Source organism: Nycticebus coucang, chromosome 23, assembly GCF_027406575.1.
Source record: "Nycticebus coucang isolate mNycCou1 chromosome 23, mNycCou1.pri, whole genome shotgun sequence".
NCBI classification, from domain to species: Eukaryota; Metazoa; Chordata; class Mammalia; order Primates; family Lorisidae; genus Nycticebus; species Nycticebus coucang.
Genome location: NC_069802.1, coordinates 32,896,572 through 32,915,624, shown reverse-complemented (window position 1 = coordinate 32,915,624; position 19,053 = coordinate 32,896,572). Strand labels below are relative to the sequence as shown.

Genomic DNA, 19,053 nt, shown 5'->3' with positions numbered 1-19,053 from the left:
CAACACTTGGGAGGTTCCAGGTGTGGCGGAGAAGTTCTGGACAGAGAGGTTTGTGGCTCAGAGACCTCCCTCCCTGGGGTCCCTGTCTCAGGATGCCAGTCTTGTGAACCCAGGTCTTGAGAGATGGTCTAGCAAGTGCAAAAAAGACCCTGAGGTCCTTTCAAAAAAAGGAATCGTGGGAGTGCATGCTTAGTACACAAGGGACACTCCCCCACAGCCCACACTTACGTGGTGTGCCTCCTCGATTTTAAGTGTTATTGTACTAAATAAGAAAAAGGGCAAAGGAATTAGAAAATAACTTTTGAATCTGTGTCAAGAATTATATTTGGAAACAGTCATAACTGTCTTTCTGTGACCCTTTCAGAGGGCTCTGCAGAGTGGACTGAAGGTGGCAATTTACTGTTGGGGTCGGGGTTAGTGTTGGCAGACGTTGGGTGCCCATGTTGACCATGAGGGATTGTCCCCTGGTGGTCCCATGTAGGCTGGCTGATGTCTTACACAGGCTCCTGTCCACCTGGACAGTCTCAGCCCTGAGAAGACCCAGCAAGGCGGGGACACCAGCCAGCCCCAGCTACAGGCTTCTCAGAAAAGGGGGTCACCCCAGCCTGTTGGGGAGCAGGGAAACTTCAAGACAAGTCAGTCAATTTACCAGGTTAAAAAGGGGTGCAGGGTAGGTTCTTGAGGCAGATGGAACAATGCCTATAAAAGGGTGTTCTGTTGAAGTAATGTGGGTGGCCAGAGGTAAGGGACAGGCTGGAGAGATGTCCAGGAGTGGGGGCCCACAGCCCTTGCACCAACCCCACAAGGTCCAGATTGTTTTCTTTTGAGATAGAGTCTCATTTTGTCACCCTGGGTAGAGTGTCGTGGCATCAAAGCTCACAGCAACCTCAAACTTTTGGGCTTGAGGAATCCTCTTGCCTCAGCCTCCCAAATAGCTGGGACTACAGGTGCTACCACTATGCCTGGCTGTTTTTTAAAGAAGAGACAGGGTCTTGCTCTTGCTCAGGCTGGTCTCAAACTCCTGAGCTCAAGCGATCCAACTGCCTCAGCCTCCCAGAGTGCTGGGATTACAGGTGTGAGCCACGGTGCCCTGGCTCCTAATTTCTTTCTTTCTTTTTTTTTGGAGACTGAGTGTCACTATGTCACCCTGGGTGGAGTGCCAGGGCGTCACAGTTCACAGCAACCTCCAACTCTTGGGCTCAAGCGATTCTCTTGCCTCAGCCTCCCAAGCGGCTGGGACTGCAAGCACCCACCACAATGCCCAGGTAATTTTTGGTTGTCATTGTCGTTTGGCAGGCCTGGGCTGGATTTGAACCCACCAGCTCTGATGTATGTGGCTGGCGCCTTAGCCGCTTGAACTACAGGCGCCGAGCCTTCCGGCTCCAAGTTTCATCATCTGATACTTGACAGCCTCTGGGTCTACTCAAGGAAGCAACATATAGACCATGTTTGCCAAGTTCTTTTTTATTGAAATGAAATAGTGACTACAATGAAAAGACCTAGTGAAAAGCCTCTATCTTGAATTTCCCTACATGAATGTTAAATTTTGTCTGACCGGTTTTTCACTGCTGTTCACTTTTGGTAACGACAAAAACCAACATAAAAGCCTAAAGCAAACTCAAATTTACTTTGTGCTTTTGTGGATTTTTTAAGGAACAAATACCAAGTAGAGGAATCATGACAAGATCTTGTCATATTTCAGAATTGTCATCAATAATCAAATGATATTCATGTTGGTTACACTCGAATTAATGTTTATCCTAACAAATCAGAAAACCCCATTAAAGGGTACATTGTAACATTTGTTAAAACTACAAAAGGTAGCATTTGTTAAAACTACAAAATGCTAAAAAATGGCATTTCTTTCAAAGTGTCTCTCTCTCTGGTTCAAATGTGCTAGATGAAGTTAAGCTGGCTTCCGTGTGTTTTTGTATTCTATTTCTAAATGGAACATGAAGAACCACTAGCAAAGTAGACGAAAATCTCTGAGAGGAAAGATACACTGTGGGTTTCATCCACTTCCAGTGAAAATGGATTATTTCAACAGCACCAATAAGTCAACACTGACCCGATAGTTAAGTACATTTAGAAGAAAATCCTAAAATATTCATTTGTTTAAAAAAATGCAACTGTGGTAACAAAAGGTATGTACAATATTTACTATACATAGAATGCATCTTTCCTGTGAACTGGTATGTGTTAGCACGCACCACATGGGGCGGGATGTTAGAAGCTGAGCCATCACACTGGAATAGCTCTTGACACAGAAATGCATTAAATGGGAACGAACACCCCGTATGTTGTAGTGTCGGAAGAAAAACCCAGTGTAAAAAAAGTAAAATATAAAGATAAACAAGGGAGGGGGACTCATCCTTGAAGAGTGACGGACACACGGGCTATAATGTGATTCTGTACATCCCTGACAAAGCACTACCCCGAGGCCAGGGGCGCCCGCCTGAGTCACTGTGTTACCACCCGGCCTTCTTCCTGGCTTCGGAAAGTCCTTGCAGGCTCGGAAACTATCAAAAATCTGTGGTCTTTTCCACTTGGAGTATCTTGATGCTGAAATCAATGTCAAACAAAATTTTAGAAAATGTTTTTGGATTCCTAAAGAGAAAAGTAGAAATGCACAATGCCTAAAACAGTCCCCACCAGGAGCTCAGGAACTACAGAAAATAGAAACTTGTTTAAGAGACACAAAAAATATGGGTTTGGGAATTTGTTATAGACATGAACCAAACACTTTTAAACCCATAATACTCAAGGTGTGTGGTCAGTACATAAATTACACAGATATCTAAACCTTTTCTTTATTCTAAGAGACAAGGTCTTGCTGCGCGTTGCCCAAGCTGGAGTGCAGTGGCTATTCAGAGGTGGCAGACGGCAGACTCAAACTCCTGGGCTCAGGTGGTCCTCCTCCTCTCTCAGCCTCCCAGGTAGCTGGGACTACAGATGCACAACACCACACTTGGCTTGCTTTTGTTTTGCTATAGTCACATCACCATTGTGTGTGTGTTATACACTGTCTATGCAGGTATATATAAATCTACCTATATAGAGTCATTGTGCTATATATCGGACATTGTGCACAATTGTCCCTTGGTATCTGTGGAGCATTGGTTCCAAGACCTCCAGGCACATCCCCCCATATAGTTTAAATCACTCTTAGATTACTTATAACACCTCACAAAATGTGAATATATTCAAAATTGTTATACTGTATTTTAAAATTTCGTATTATTTTTATTGTTATTGTTTTCTTTTGTTTTTTGAGCAGAGTCTCAAGCTGTCACCCTGGGTAGAGTGCCGTGGCATCACAGCTCACAGCAACCTCCAAATCCTGGGCTTAACAGATACTCTTGCCTCAGCCTCCCAAGTAGCTGGGACTATAGGCGCCTACTACAACGCCTGGCTATTTTTTTTTTTTTTTTGGTTGTTGTTGTCATTATTGTTTGGCAAGTCTGGCTGGATTCGAACCTGCCAGCTCTGGTATATATGCCTTGCGCCTTAGCCGCTTAAGCTGCAGGTGCTGACCCTGCATTGGTATTTTGATTGTTTGGAGTATTTTCAATCCACAGTTGGTGGAGTCTGTGGACATGGAACCTGAGCTATGGCGGGAAGACTGTCTATATGAAATCATAACGTACAACCTACATGCTGACCTAGATTTTCCACTTATTCGCTGTGTTTTATTGCTCTAAAAACTATAATCTTATACATTGTCTTACATGAAAGCATCCGACTTACCGTACGCAATTTCAACATCAGCTGTCGATGATGTTATGGGCTGAAAAAACAAAAAACACACAAATATAACACTTTCAGGCAAAGCCGTGGGTGGTTTTATTACCTCTGTGGTGAGAAGCAGGCTTGTGACTACAGGGGACACGTGAACACAGGCCACATCTCAGAAATTTTATCAGGAAGGATATGTCGGATCGAACTTGGGTTCTCCTAACTTCTGTTTGTATTGGTTTTAAAAAGAGGATAGAGGGAGAGGCGAAGTGTGACAGGGAGAATTGTGAGCATTCACAGTCTAAGGTGAGAAGTGGTAAAGTTTGTGAAGAATGTGTGTTGGAGACATCAGATGAGCAGACACCAGCCCATAGTGGCCAAGCGCATGTTTACCACAAGGGTCTTGCCAAAGTCTAACAGGACAAGAAGACAGACAGGAGCAGGTGGAAGTTCTGTGGGGACCTTGCTATGACTGCAAATCCAGGAGCATGAGACCACACAGTGCATGTGTCCTCCAAGTGGGTTTCTGGGCTAACAATTCACAGTAGCCCTCCTGATATCTGTGGTCACTCTGAACATGGCCTTGACAACCAAGAGAAGTCTGCGCAAGTGCGAGGCTAGTGAATTCTGCCTGGTATCTGCAGCCTCAACTCGGGCATCCCCCTCCCTGACTGTGCCTTCGGGTGGGTCACACCCCTCTGAACCAGCAGGACTGAGGTGGACACCTGCGGAGGAGGGAGGAGGTGTGCTGGGGACATCAGAGCCCCTGCATGGCAGGGTGTCCCTTCCAATGTGTCTAACCGTGGAATCTGCCTGTGCTTGGTCCTGTGTGCCTCTCCTCTACAGTCGCAGTAAAGAAACACAATCTTTATTGAAGAGACCCTGAGGTCCTTGGAGAAAGGCACGAGCAGGGGTTGGCTCAGACAGCACCAGGCCCTGGGGCTGATGCTGTGAAGAGCTGCAGGCTCTAAGAGCATCTTCTAAGAGCATCTACAGTTGCCTTCTTGAGCAGAGGGATGCTGGTCACCCCAACAGGATCACTGATTCTCCTCCTGCCCTGCAGCGCCTCTCCTGGGGCCTCCAGACAATAGGTACCTACCACCCCATCCTGAAAAGGAACATACTCTGAAGACCTCAGAAGCAGGAAAAGGGCAAAACAAACCAATGCAAGATCTTGTTTTCTGCTGCTATGAGAGAATAGCAGGGACTGGGTAGTTTATAACGGAACATTTATTTCTCAGAGCTCAGGAGGCTGGGAGGTCCAAGAACATGGCTCTGGCACCTGGCTGCATCGGCCCCTGGTGGGAGAACAAGTGAGCCTGAGGCACACAGGGAAGGGGCCAAATTTTATCCTTTTATTATGAGCCCTTTTATTATTATTTTATCCTTTATTATTTATCCCACTAAGCCAGGCTAATACTGGTCACCACAATAATCCACTCGTGAGGGGAGAGCCCTCGAGACCCAGTCCCCTCTCAGAGGTCCCACCTAATAGCTATGGAATACTCACCTGAGTTCTAGAGGGATCACTCACACCACAGCAAGCAACTAGACAAAACTAAACCTGGATGCTCTTGATGGGAGGGAAACAATGGGTCCTCAGATGGGACACACCTCAAAGACACATTTATTCAGGCCATAAGGAGTTGGACTCTGATGACTTTTTGGGTGATCAACACAAGGAAATAATAAAATAAAAGAGGCTGATTCAGACATCTGGGACAGCCCTGTCCACAGAGCAGACATCACACAATGACAGCACCACTTTGGAGTCTGGATTCAATCTCCAGATCTCCGTCAATACAGGGCTCTGGGCAGCCTGACCAGCCAACAGCAGGTAGCATCTGTCTGTCTCGGGTGGAATCTCACCTTTACAGAAAAAGGAAGGTCCTGGAGCCCCAAGAAACATCACGAAGGGGAGGGGGCTGTAAGGACCTCCATGAGACCCACACAGCTAGAGCGTGCACAGGGGAGGGTCGGCTCTTGCTCACAGCACTCCCTGGAACCCCTGTTTCCTTCTTGGGGGCTGCAGAAATGCATCTGTGAGGACCCCTCCCACTTCTGCCTAAGACCCACAGCACCAGGAATGGTGAACACCCCTTCCACAGAAGCACTTTCTAGACATATTTTGTTGGGCTTTCGTGCCATTTTTCCCCAACATCATTTACTAACATTTGAAAGAGAAATCTCACATTAAAATCAGTTTTCTCTCCTTTCCAGAGAAACTAGATTTTCTGGCAACATCTGCCTCTTATTTGTTCTTCCTGCCAACCTGGTGGTTTTCAAAGTGAGAACTGGGAAAAATGATTGGATGTCTCCGTGATGGAACTCTGTTCTGAGACTTTTGCTGTGTCCATCCACATTTAGGAGAAAGAGTAGTTTGCTTCTTAGCCTGGTCCCTGACTGGCTGTGGGGCTTTGGGCATGGCCTTGATGTCCCCAAGTCTATGTGTAAATGAGAGGTGGTGACAACAGCCACAAGGGGCCGGCCCTTCAGAATAAGGCAGGAAGCCACCATGCCCCATGTCTGGGGCTGCTGCTTCCAAGCCTCTGTGGGTCCATGTGAAGCAACTTCCTCTCTTGATCTCTGACGCATGCACTAGAAAGAAGAAATTCATTGCCAGAATTCCCTACAGGGAGAAGAAGGGGCCTGATGAGCCCCCTTTCACAGGTGAGGAGACTACAGATCAAACTATAGACCTCCCTAGAGGTCACATGTGTTTTATGTGGGGTTGGGGAAGGTTCAGAAATGAGCCCTTAACACCTGCCGAGGTGAAACGGCCTCCACTGCCCTGCAGACTTGCTGTGGGAGGCAGAGGCATCAATGGAAAAAACTCCAGGCTTATTGTCAAGGTTTATATGAAAGCCTGTTGCTTTTTCCTTCAAACGAAGGCAAACAAAGACCACTGGCCATGGGATGGATTAAATACAGGTTGTGAGTTTGAGTGTGTATGTGTGTTTGAAAAATAACGGAGGAAAGGAGAAGGGGTGGGGAAAAAGAACTAGTTAATGAAATTATGTTTGCCGCAGAGAAGCAGCTTCCTTCCCGTTCTACTGAAGCCAGTTTGTTGTCAAATTGCTCCTAACTTGATCAATATTAGCGGTGGATCTGAGGAGCCAAATGCCCCCGCGTGCACTCATCAGTTTGCTCCCAAATCTAGCCTGAGATGCTGGCAGCATCTGAAAACGTTTGGTGTGAAACAAGAGAAATCTCAGCAGCAAGACCGAGGTAAGGGGGTGAGTGCTCAGGATTATTGAGCAGAAGGCGGTCCTGGGTGTCCCCACGAATGGCCACGGGAGGGATGTCGGCTGGGCGGGGCCAGCTCAGCTGACAGAGTCCAGTCACATTTATTGTAGCAACTGCCTCTGGGTTCCTTCCCCCCAGAAAGGTCACAGTAGTAATAAAGCAAAATCTTTATTACTGCAAACCACAAACTCTTAAATGAGGGTGAATATTTCACCTTGTTGCCTCATCAACCCCTTATGGCCCTGCACGAATAGGGCTCTCTTCTCATTCGCTCCCTGTTACAGGCAAGGGAACCGCAGCTCAAGAAAATGGAACCACAGATCCGCAAGGCCGCAGGGAAGAGGGGAGGGTCACTCCAGCTTGGGGCCAGAGACCTCTCTGGAAGGATTGCATGGGCCTTTTTCCTCGGCCTTTTTCCTCTTATTGAAACAAAAGACTTCTACCTGCCCTCAGGACCACCCCACAGAATAGGGAGCATGAAAATAGAAGAAATTCAAACCATTTGTGGACCTTTCCTGAAGGGCTCCCACATTAACTTACTCCCAGCTCTGCACTTTGCAGGGGCGTGAAGTGCTACATCCTTCAGAGGACAAACCCTCAACTGTATTCTGCCAGCAGAGCTGCCACACAGTCACCCTAAAACTTTGCGTATTTTATACGACCAGATTAATTTAATGTTTCAGATTGCAGCAGCAGCAGCAGCCCCAGCGGGGATGTACATCAGCCAGTGAGCAGAGGGGCCCTTCCGCTCAGCACCACCGTGGACCATTTCCCCACGTCCTTATCATTTCCTTTCCCTGTCCAGCAAGTTACACCCGACCATCGCTGAGTCTCATACTGTTCCAGCTATCCAACTAAAGACTAGTAAATAAGAAGAGCCACACAAGCTCCTTCAGCCCGGAGAATTCAGTCTTTTGCTCTCAAGGCAGGGCCACCTGCGGCACTGCCAGAGGGCTCAGTCCTGTCCCCGGCCACATACCCTGAATGCAGCCGGTAGTGTACAATCTCGTGGGCCATTCTTGTATTGACGCTAGAACTGAAGTCTGCCCTCCTCTGCGGGAAACGGCTCTGGCAGGGGCCTGACAAGATGAGAGATGGCAGACCCCTGTCTATACCCAGCACCCAGCTCTGGGGTTGGAAATTAGCCAGAGTCCGGCCAGCTGTGACAATCAAGCCTTAATGACCTGCTCTGCTGTGGGGTCCAGTCCTTCCGGGTGGCCCTGTCCAGTGACTTAAGGAGGTAGGGCACAAGAGCTCAGTTGGGCCCAATGACAGGGACCCTCAACAGGCAATCCTTGCTTCAGAGCTCTCCACTGGGCAGCAGAGGCTGCGGCAGGCCCATCTGACTTCCCTCCTTTCCTTCCTCAACCATGGAGCTTCATAAACCCCAAAGCCCATCTCAGCACTTCTTTCAGAAAACCCACCCGTGACACCCTCTTCCCAGCCTTGCCTCTCCCTCTAGCACTCTTCACACAGTCTCAGTGACACCTGTTGGTACAGAGAATATTTCTGGAGACTTCACAACCAAGACTCAGGTACTGGGAGTCAATTCTACAAATTCAGAAAGTGCTAGAAGATCTGATGTTAGGATGACATAGATGGTTGAGAACAGCTCTCCTTTGACCTGGAAATTTTTAGTCCATAAATATAAGACACCCTTTACGCATGCTACACCATGAAAAGTCAGCCGGCATCCGAGAGGCAGGCATCAGCACTGACCTCTCTCCCCAGAGCAGACCTGGCTGAGGGAAACCTGTCCTGAATCAGCCTTTGCAGCGCGTTAACAACCAAGGCTGGCGTTATCAGCAGCAGCAGCAAATGCAATTAAATGAATTTGCCCTTTCAGAACTTTACTGTTCCTGTTTGCTATGATTACAGTTCTAGTATGGTTTGGATACTCTGTCCTCTAAAAATTCATACACTGAAATTTTAACCGAGATGCAGGTATTAGGAGGTGAAGCCTTTTGGGAGGTGATTAGGTTATGTGGGCAAAGCCCTTGTTTTTGCTTCCCTAGGGCCCTCCTAAGCGTTCCCAGAGAGTGAGCTGGCCCTTCCACCATGTGGGACACTTCAGGGAGGCCCATCTATCAATACCCAGAAAGACACTGAATCTGCTAATGCCTTGACCTTGGACTTCCCAGCCTCCAGAACTGTGAGAAATAAACAAACTTCTATTGTCTGTAAATTACCCAGTTTGTGGCATTTTGTTAGCAGCCCAAATGTACTGAGACAATTTCCCACTCCCTGAAGGGCAAATTAAAATGAAAAATTCTCAAGTTTTTCTAACGTTCAAAGTTATTAGTTGGGTAAACCTTTTATCCTTCTGAAAGGACAAATTTTAATAACTTTCTGGTTCTGTTCATCGTGAAACCTGACAAAGCCAGTACATTTACTGTTACCAGGCAGCTCACTTAGAAGGGTGTACCTGCCTGGCAAACTGCGTCTGAATCAGGAAGCCTTAACTAATACCCGGTGTGGAGCCAAAGCCAAGGGCTTCCCTCCTAGACCACTGATCTAGGAGGGCATAGAGGGCAATGCAGACCCTCTGCATATGACATGGGTGTTACACTCACTCCTTTCACCTGAGCTATCATTTGAGTTGAGGTGTCCAGGACACTGGCTGAGGCAGTGGGCATGGTGGGGGGGTACTGCGTGGACATGGGGGAGGGCCACATCCACTGAGGAGGACGGCCACTGCTGCCGCAGCTCCTCACACCTCACAGCCCCACCTCCTCCAGGCTGACAGGCCCCTGGTTGCTGTGTGGGTCTGAATTTTTAGTGGAGCCTCAGAAGAGGATCCTTGCAAGTAATGCTCAGAATTACCTGATAAATATCCAGAATCATAAAAGCTCCTTAATTCCAGGGAATGTAAATTCATAAAGATTTGGAGGAAGGGTTGGGGTTCTTTTTGTGATTGATTATAGTTAATTTATTAGAAGGCAAAAAGTATGGAAGAAAGGGAGGGAGAAAAGGGAGGGAAGGAGTGGAAGGAAAGAAAACCCACAGCTCAGAGTATTTGGTGTAGAGAAATTCTAAAGAGAAGGTGTTCATGCATTTACTCCTTAACCATCTAGAGCAGCCTGTGGGTCGCGACCCCCAGGAACTGTATTAAAGGGTTGCGTGGCATTAGGAAGGTTGAGACCCACTGATCTAGAGCCATACGTAACATTTCAAAATGATGCCAAATTTTAATTGCTGAAAAATTCCTCTGCCTAGAAATCTCCTGGCTCTTTAATCTTATGGCTTCATGGAATGCTACGTAGGGCCCTGCCAGAGCATCACACAGAGAGGTGAAGGTGTGAACGGCATGCAGAAAACTCAGTGTCAGATCTACAGGGGGTGAGGTTTGTCACAGGACACGCATGCACTCCCAGGCTTTGCTTTACCTTGTCATAACAGGATTGTGAATACCATGTAAACGATCTTTATGATAACCATTATTACCATTTTCCATACTGTAACAAAAATAAATATGCCAAAAGACAGCATGTTATCTCTAAGTGGAAGTATTTACATCGTGGACTACGAAGACAATGTCATGATCATGAAAAGCATGCAACACTATGTTGAATCTACAGAGAAGGTAAAAGGCTGTATTTATACTTAAAAAAAAAAAAACCAAAGACTGAAATGACTATAGATTAATAAATTTAATATATAAAATTTTCATTAACTCAATAAATATTACTTGAGCACCTTCTATGTGCTGGCCGTCTTTTTAAGAGGCAGCACAATTTAGTTTTACTTGGACATAATATTTATTGTTTTTATGTAATTGTAAAATGTTATTAACTGACTTTTAAAAGCCCCTCACATAGTAATAAAACCTCCCCCGTCTCATCTATGAATAGAGTTTAAGAAACAGGCTTACTTTTTCATGGGAATAGTTTCAACACTACAAAATACAAAAAAAGGAGATACAATTACTTTTCTTATTGCTACGAAAGCTTAACAGCCACTGCCCCCCTGTTTTTACTCTACGACAGACACTGACATTCAGAAGAAACACACGTGGAGATGAGTGAAGTGAAAAATAAAACACACAGATTCACCAGACACGGTGAAGGGCGACTACAGAGCCACAGTGGAAAGCAGTAAAAACAGTTATCATAAAGTAAAATGCCAAGTCCCCGAGAGAGAGGAACTGTAAACCAAAATAAAAAGGCTGGTTAAGGAAGCTGAGAGGACTAAACAGAAGAAAAAATAGTTAATCCAAGCACAAGGAAATCAGTACCATAAAAACCCCAACAACAACAAAAAAACACCCCGGAACAGAAATGATCCACTACTTAAAAAAAAAAAAAAATCAAGTTTCATCTGACCCGAGCTCATCCCTTGAAGACAGCGCCCTCTAGAAGACGACCCGCCTCCCCCAGGGCTCCGTGGAAACCCAATACGTACTTATCATACACATCCTCGGAATCCATTCGACGATAATACTTGGCCAGTTTTACAGCAAAAATTAGAGCCGGAAGTAAAAGTACAGTAGCTTTTCCTATGCCAAACCAAAACAAATTCTGGAGAAAAAAACAATCAGAAGAGTTAAATGCTTGAAGATGGGGAATAGAAAACAACAGTCGTTTGGGGGATACATTTTGGTTTTTTGCAATTTTTTAATGAGTTTCTGTTTTGTTCTTTAAAACCATTTGTGAACTTTGTATGAACCAGCCACGGTGTGAAGTGCTACATTTTATTATAACTCATTTAATCTTTCAAAAATCTTGAGTAGACCTATTAAATTTGTTTACAGAAGAGAAACAAAAATAGCAAAGGGGAAAGTCGAGATCTGAATCTGGGACGGTGATTTTCAACTGGTGTGCCGTGAGATCTTAGAGGTGTGCCACGAAAAGTTTTAAAGCCCATTAATTAAATTATTTTCAAAAGAAGTTCAAAGCACAGTAAGGATATTCTTTTTTGTGATCGACATAATTTAAGTGTGTTGTGGAAATTTAACTGTAGATTCAAGTGCGGCATGAAACAAACAAAAAAAGGATTAAAAACAATGCTCTCACTTATAATCTCCCCAAGCAGCCCCAGCCCTCCCGTCAGTCTATCCTGGATTATTTGTGGAGAGGCCCTTGCTAGGTGGCTGGGGGTAGAGGTGGAGGCTGGATGGACATAGGGAAGAGTCGATTCAGATATAAGCAGGCTGACCCTGAGTGTCCAAATGAGAACCCCAGCAGGGGCCACCAAGTACAGGACCAAAGGGGAAGAGGGTGCTGGAGGAGGGAACAGCCAGGAAGCCAGGGCTTGGGGTCTATGTCGCTGGGACAGTGACAGGATCCTCCCCATGCAGGCATGAAAGTCCACTGAGAAGAGAGGTGGACAGGTGAACCCCGGAGACACACACATCAGTATGACTGCGCTCATTCAGAGAGCTCCCGTCACCCTCATATATCCTGCAGCAACACTGTGCCTGGGCATAGGCTCACAGCAGGACAAGCTCTGAACCTGCAGGCCCTGCCCTCATGGAGCTCAGAGTCTAGAGCATGTGGGGATACAGGTCTTAATCAAAGCACCAAACAAATATGTCATTCAAACAGCACTCTATCTCTAAAGGAAAACATGTAGGGGACAAAGCTCAGAGAATTTCAGTAATTTTTCAAAGTCACAGAGTTCTGAAAGTGTAGACGTGCACTTGAATTCAAAGAGAATTTTAATTCAGAGTCTGTGTTCCCAACAGTTTTGTTACAGGGACCTGGAAGAGTTAGCCTGGTGGGTGGGGAGGGAAGAGAAAGAGAAAGGGTGTGTGGCAGTGCAAAGGCCCTGAGGTAGGGAAATTGAGGAAAACTTAATGACGTGAAAGACAATGAGTGTGTCTGCAACACAGTGAAACAGGTGAGTGGATGATACAAAATGAAGCCGAGCTGCATGTCTTGTTATTTGCTAGAATTGTCCTGAAAGCAGTCAGGAGTCCCTCATAAAGGGGCTTCCATCATCAGGGCTCGGTACGTCCTGAAAGGACATTGAGGACAGCACAGGGAACCAGACAGGTGCTTTAAGCAGCAGAAGTGAGAGATTCCCCCTCAGAGGGTCAGTGAATGTGGAGGAGGAAACACAGCTGAGAAGTAAACCCAATTAACTGGCATTTACCAACCCAAGTCACATCTCAAAGGGCTTTTATTTTATTTATTTATTTGAGAGAGAATCTCATCCTGTAGTCTAAAATAGAGTGCCATGGTGTCATAGCTCACAGCAATCTCAAACTCTTAGACTCAAGCAATCCTCCTGCCTCAGCCTCCCAAGCAGCTGGGACTACAGGTACCCACCCCAACACCCAGCTATTTTTAGAGACGGGGGCTCACTCCTACTCAGGCTGGTCTTGAACTCCTGAGCTCAGGCATTCCACCCACCTCAGCTTCCCATAGTGCTAGGATTACAGGCATGAGCCACTGCACCCTGTACCTCAAAGAGCTTTTAAATGACAAATTAAGTTTGGTGTAGCTTTCAGGCTATATATGTAGTTGCACTAAGAATCCTTCTGAACATTAGCAATCTGCCTCCAGCATCTGTCCTTTCTAATTATTCTGGACCAACAGGGGCTTTCTTTATGCGGGTCTCCTGACTGCTTTCAACACAGTTCTAGCAAAGAACAAGATCTGCAACTAGAGCTTCAACTTTTCCAATCATTCAGGCATCAGAACACTTGATCTAAATTTTAGATTTTAGGGTTTTAAATTCCAAATCACAACAAATGTAAGCAAAAATTCATTATTACAGTGTGCATTACAATGGGGGGAGGGAGAATCAAAGATGATAGATCTGCTAGGCCTCCTTCAGTTTAAAGATGAAATTCTTGAAGCCCGACGTGGTGGTTCACGCCTGTAATCCTAGGCATTCTGGGAGGCTGAGGCGGGTCATTGCTTGAGTTCAGGAGTTCGAGATCAGCCTGACCAATAGTGAGACCCTGTCTCTAAAAATAGCAGGTACCGTGATGGCGCCTGTAGTCCCAGCTACTCGGAAGGCTGAGGCAAGAGGATCAGGTGACACCAGGAGTTTGAGGTTGTTGTGAGCCATGACGCTTATGGCGCTCTATGCAGGGCGACAAAGTGAGACTCTGTCTCAAAAAAAAAAAAAAAAAAGATGAAATTCTTACCAGAGGATTGACAACAAAGCCACACAGAAGGACATTAACGGTGGAATCCAGCGCAGTGGCCAGAGGCTTGCAGGAGGCCATTTTCTCACGGATCTACGGGAGTAAGAAACACAGCGAACTTGGAGCCACATCCACAAAAATTCAACAGGATCAGATGTGCCATTGACCCTTGGTCTGGTTTCACACAAAGATCTCCGTGTCCTCTAAGACATGGAGCTGATCACTAATGAGTTCTATTAGATCACTATCAGTCCTCCGTCACCAGGGATTCTGTACCAACCACAGACCAAAACTACAAGGGAAAATGGAAAAAGATGGCTGCGCTTGTACTGAACGTGTACAGACGACACTTTCCCGTCATCGTTCTGTAAACAATATAGTAAAACAAAATTTACTTTGCATGTACATTGTATTAGTTACTATGAGTAATCAAGCAATTTAAAGTCTATAGAAGAACGTAAGTAACATGCACAGACTATGCTATTTTATCATGTATCAGGGACTGGTGCATCCTTGAATTTTGGTATCTGCTGGGGTGGGGGCTGGCCCTGGAACCAAATCTCAGCATCTCAGCGGACACCAAGGGACAACTGTATCTTCATTAAAGCAAGACCCACCCTCGTTCTCTGAGTCTCTGTTTCTCCACGAGTTATTGACTTGGAAAGATCTATCCTACATGACTCCTCGGAGAACTACAAAGTGCAGGTGGTCAGCTTTCACCTGCCCCTTGTTATCTGACAAAGGAGGCGGGAAGAAAATGGAAGAATCTGAACAACCAAGGTGAGCGAAGGAGACCACAGGGATCCCAAGAGGGGCATGTCCTCGGACCCGGGAAGCAGGCACCAGCATGCACGGCCTTTTCACTTATCTTCCACCAAATTATGAGGGATTTAATTTTATTTCTTCTAGATTTTACCCTAGAAGACGACAGTCCAAAGACATGGTCTCTCCTTCACGTTCATAAAAGATAAACCACTTACAGAGAACTCGATCCACTTCAGATACTGTTCAAAGTACCCCATTATTGTTCGTCCATACTTCTTAGTTTCCTGGAAAGAAATCAAAGATTAATAAAGCCATTCCAATGTCAAGAGCAAACTTAAATACTGTAGACATTCGCCGGGCACAGTGGCTCACGCCGGTCATCCCAGCACTCTGAAAGGCCAAGGTCGGAGGAGCCCTTGAGCTCAGGAGTTCCAGACCAGCCTGAGCAAGACCCCCCTCACTACTAAAACAAGAAACAATTAGCAAGGCAGTGTGGCAGGCACCTGTAGTCCCAACTGCTCGGGAGCCTGAAGCAGGATGATCAGTTGAGCCCAGGAGTTTGAGGTTTCTGTGACCCAGGCTGACGTCACTGGACTCTAGCCAGGGCAACAGAGTGAGACACTTGTCTCAAAAATATAAATAAATAAATAAATAAATAAATAAATAAATACTATGGATATTTAATCTGTAACATTCACATACCCACTTATTGACATGTTTATTTTATTTTTTTTAAAAAGAAGACTCACATCAATAATAACAGAGGAAATGTTGTTGGTGATGAAGTTCTGAGCAGAATCCAAAGAGGCAAGAATCCTAGTTGTTTTCTCCTGGAAAACACGGAGACAGTCCACAGGGTATCAAGCGAAACAAGGATTTTACTGGACAACTTATATATGGATCAGAGTACTGTAACTTGGCCCCAGCACACCGAGATGTGGGCCTGCCATTTAAGGCGACAGAGCCCCTGTGTGGGACGAATGTGAGCGCAGGGAGCGTTTGCTTTGGTTCAGACACCAGCCCAGTTCTCTGTGGAAAGGGCCTCGCTGAATACTCACAAAGTGGCTGGACAGGAGGTGTTGCTAAGCTGCCACAGACCAGGCAGCTGACCCTAGCTCACGGTCAAGGTTGCCAGGCTGGGAAGCATAAGAGAGTGCTGGGATTTTTACCTATTTTTTTTTTAATTTGTAACACAACATAGGCAAAGACAAGGCCTCTGCCATCTGCATGTCAGCCTGGCGTAAGGTAGAAAAGGGGCCTCTTCTGCACCTCAGGGCGCAGAGCCTGCTGAGTGGACCCATGGCTCATCTCCACCGCCCTGGCCCCCACGTCCAGGCCCCTGGTGAAGGGCGTCACGTAACTGCATGCACCAGCCTGAAGGTCAAGGTATGCAGAGGAAGCAAAAGACCTGCACACAGTCACTAGGGTCACCAGGTACCGTTGGCATGGGACACTCCATTAGGAAATTGTGACCACAATTATAGAGGTCCCAGAGGAACTGAGTCATCATGTTGGTCTCACTGAGAAAGAAAGTGAAGGAAGGAACATTTCATTTTTTCCTGTGAGACGAGCACCCCAAACCTCTCGCAGGCAGCCTATTCCACTTGATAAAAAATACTTTCTGTTGCCCATTGGCGTCATGGATACATGGTGAATACAGCAGCCTTGGAGATCTGTTTCCGTGGGAATGTTTGCCCAGTGGCTCTCCAAGGTAGGTTGTGTTAACTGCCCCTGAGTTACTGATCCTTCCCCTGGCACCACTTCCCAGGGTGTGGAGTGGAGGTCCCCAGACCCATGATGGTGGGCCAGACCACAGGACTGTGCGGACATGGCAGAGTGCCTGCTCCGAGCAGTGGCTTAAAGGACAACCTACGTTTCCACTCTTCCTCTGAGCTCCAGTCCCCTGCTAAGAGGACAGGAGGTGGCTGCCTAGACAGGAGCTGCTCCTTCAGGCTGGGTGTCTAATGGGAAGCTGTGAAGAGAGGCCTGTGGTCAACTCCAAAGTGAAAATGAATGTTTTTGGTCAGAAGGCACTGAGATGGGGGTCCCTTGTGAGGGAGCATCACCTCTAATGCACCTTCCATGCCTCCATCCTACTCATCCAATCAGAGATTTCACCTAAGTGTCTAACACCTGCTAGGACGAGGTCTACACTTACAGAAATACTAGCAGAAAGAAAATACAACAGAACTTCTGTCAGCTGACCACCAAGGGACTGTGACAACCCGGTCAACACACAGAGTGGTCACCACCACAGTGAACCAGGCCTGCTGCACTGCCACGCAGACGTGGTGCATGTCTGCTCTGTGAAAATTAGCTCAGTTTACGGAGGTGGCAACGGAGGGAGGTGGTCAGCTACGGACATTCTACTATAATAGTTTGGTATTTCAAATGGGTAGATAACTGAGACTTTTCTTTTTTAAACTTAAAAGTACTTATTAAAATCAACACCTCTGAACTTGGATGTGTAGTATTTTATAACCAAACCCCATGACTGCAGAACAAAGTAAATCCTTACCCTTAATCCAGCGCTTATGTGTTGAAGTATCTTGATGCTTTGGTTCAAAGTGCCCTGGAGAACAAACAGATAGTATTTTCAAAATATTACATGCCCGGCATCCTCTCCTCACCCAGGACAGCTACCCAATCTGACTTAACCCTGTCAAATGGTTTCATCCTGGGAAAAATAATCGACAGTGGTAACAGTGTACAGCTGGTATGTCTCTGGGACAAGAAAACTAAAGAGAGAGACTAGTGAACAATACAGTCAAGATGGCTAAAGGTGACCCCAAGAAACCAAAGGGCAAGATGCCCACCTCTGCCTTCCCTGTGCAGACATGCAGAGAAGAACAGAAGAATAAAAACCCAGAGGGCCCTGTAAGTTCTGCAGAATTTTCCAGCAAGTGCTCAGAAAGGTGGAAGGCAATGTCTGGGAAAGAGCAGTCTAAATCTGACGAAATGGCAAAGGCTGATGAAGTCCGCTACGATCGGGAAACGAAGGATTATGGACCAGCTAAAGGAGGAAAGAAGGACCCTAATGCCCCCAAGAGGCCACCGTCTAGATTTTTCCTCTTCTGTTCAGAATTCTGCCCCAAGATCAAGTCTACAAATCCTGGTATCTCTCCTGGAGATGTGCCAAAAAAGCTGGGTGAGATGTGCAATAACTTAAGTGGCAGCGAAAGGCAGCCTTCCATCACTAAGGACGAGAAGGATGTCGCTGACTGTAAGTCTAAAGGAAAGTTTGATGGTGCAAAGGGTCCTGCTAAAGTTGCCAGGAAAAAGGTGGAAGAGGAAGACAAAGAAGATGAGGAGGAGGAAGAGGAGGAGGAGGAATAAAAAACTGTTTATCTGGGGTGGCACCTGTGGCCCAAAGGAGTAGGGCGCTGGCTCCATATGCCAGAGGTGGCGGGTTCAAACCCAGCCCTGGCCAAAAACTGCAAAAAACAAACAAACAAAAAAGCAAACAAAAAGAACTGTTTATCTGTCTCCTTGTGAATACCTTAGAGTAGGGGAGCGCCGTAAACGACACATCTCTTAATCGAAAAATGTCTATTGCCCTCATTAGGTTTAATCACAAAATTTGATCACGATCATATTGTAGTGTCAAAGTGCTCTAGAAACTGTCAGTGGCCATGCGTGTGGGGAGCACCCTGAAACGGTATCAAAGTTGCACATATTTCCCAACATTTCTAAAATGCAAAGGACTCTCCTGTTCTCCTCACTCTGTGCACTTTGCTGTTGGTGTGACAAGGCATTTAAAGATGTTTCTGGCATTTTTTTTTAATTTTGTAAGGTGGTGTTAACTATATGGTTATTGGCTAGAAATCCTGAGTTATCAACTGTACATATCTATAGTTTGTAAAAAGAACAAAACAACCAAGACCAACTCTTGCAGCTCCCTGCTTGGCGTTAAGGCTGTGGGGAGAGATGCCCTCCTGGGGGCCCTAGCTCAGGGCGTGCACTGTGAGCTGCACCTGTTGACACTGCAGCGGGCGTCCATTTAGTGTCAGGTGGTCTTGTTTTTGTATATAGTAACATGGCATTCTGCTGCCACTCTTAGCTGTGGACAGAGGGGTCAGCTGACATGAGAAGTGTTTGGATTTTTTTTTAGTTAAGTGTGGTAGTTTTTAAACTGTTTTAAAACAAACCATAGAACTCTTCATTGTTGGCAAAGTGGCAAGCGGAAGAGCCACTGCATCAATGAAAGTTCA

The 19,053-nt window shown here is 46.1% G+C and overlaps 2 protein-coding genes across 2 annotated transcripts in view; one reads left to right on the top strand and one right to left on the bottom strand.

The window, feature by feature from the left end:
- Positions 1 to 1,456: 1,456 nt before the first annotated feature.
- Positions 1,457 to 19,053, bottom strand: part of PROM1 (prominin 1) — a 116,609-nt gene continuing 99,012 nt past the window's right edge. The window contains exons 20-28 of the mRNA XM_053578081.1: positions 17,361 to 17,414; positions 15,592 to 15,672; positions 15,058 to 15,126; positions 14,078 to 14,170; positions 11,383 to 11,498; positions 10,853 to 10,876; positions 10,368 to 10,436; positions 3,748 to 3,787; positions 1,457 to 2,562 (exon numbers count right to left, since the gene is read on the bottom strand). Coding sequence (XP_053434056.1) covers positions 3,781 to 3,787; positions 10,368 to 10,436; positions 10,853 to 10,876; positions 11,383 to 11,498; positions 14,078 to 14,170; positions 15,058 to 15,126; positions 15,592 to 15,672; positions 17,361 to 17,414 — 513 coding nt within the window. The 3' untranslated portion in view covers positions 1,457 to 2,562; positions 3,748 to 3,780. The remainder of the gene's footprint in view (positions 2,563 to 3,747; positions 3,788 to 10,367; positions 10,437 to 10,852; positions 10,877 to 11,382; positions 11,499 to 14,077; positions 14,171 to 15,057; positions 15,127 to 15,591; positions 15,673 to 17,360; positions 17,415 to 19,053) is intronic.
- On the top strand, positions 17,615 to 18,178 carry LOC128576069 (high mobility group protein B3-like). Its single transcript, XM_053578080.1, has one exon. The coding sequence runs from the start codon at positions 17,615 to 17,617 to the stop codon at positions 18,176 to 18,178; it is 564 nt and encodes a 187-aa protein (XP_053434055.1).

Bases quoted from the DNA above. Each gene is read 5' to 3' on its own strand.
- LOC128576069 (XM_053578080.1), top strand. From the start codon at position 17,615: ATGGCTAAAGGTGACCCCAAGAAACCAAAGGGCAAGATGCCCACCTCT.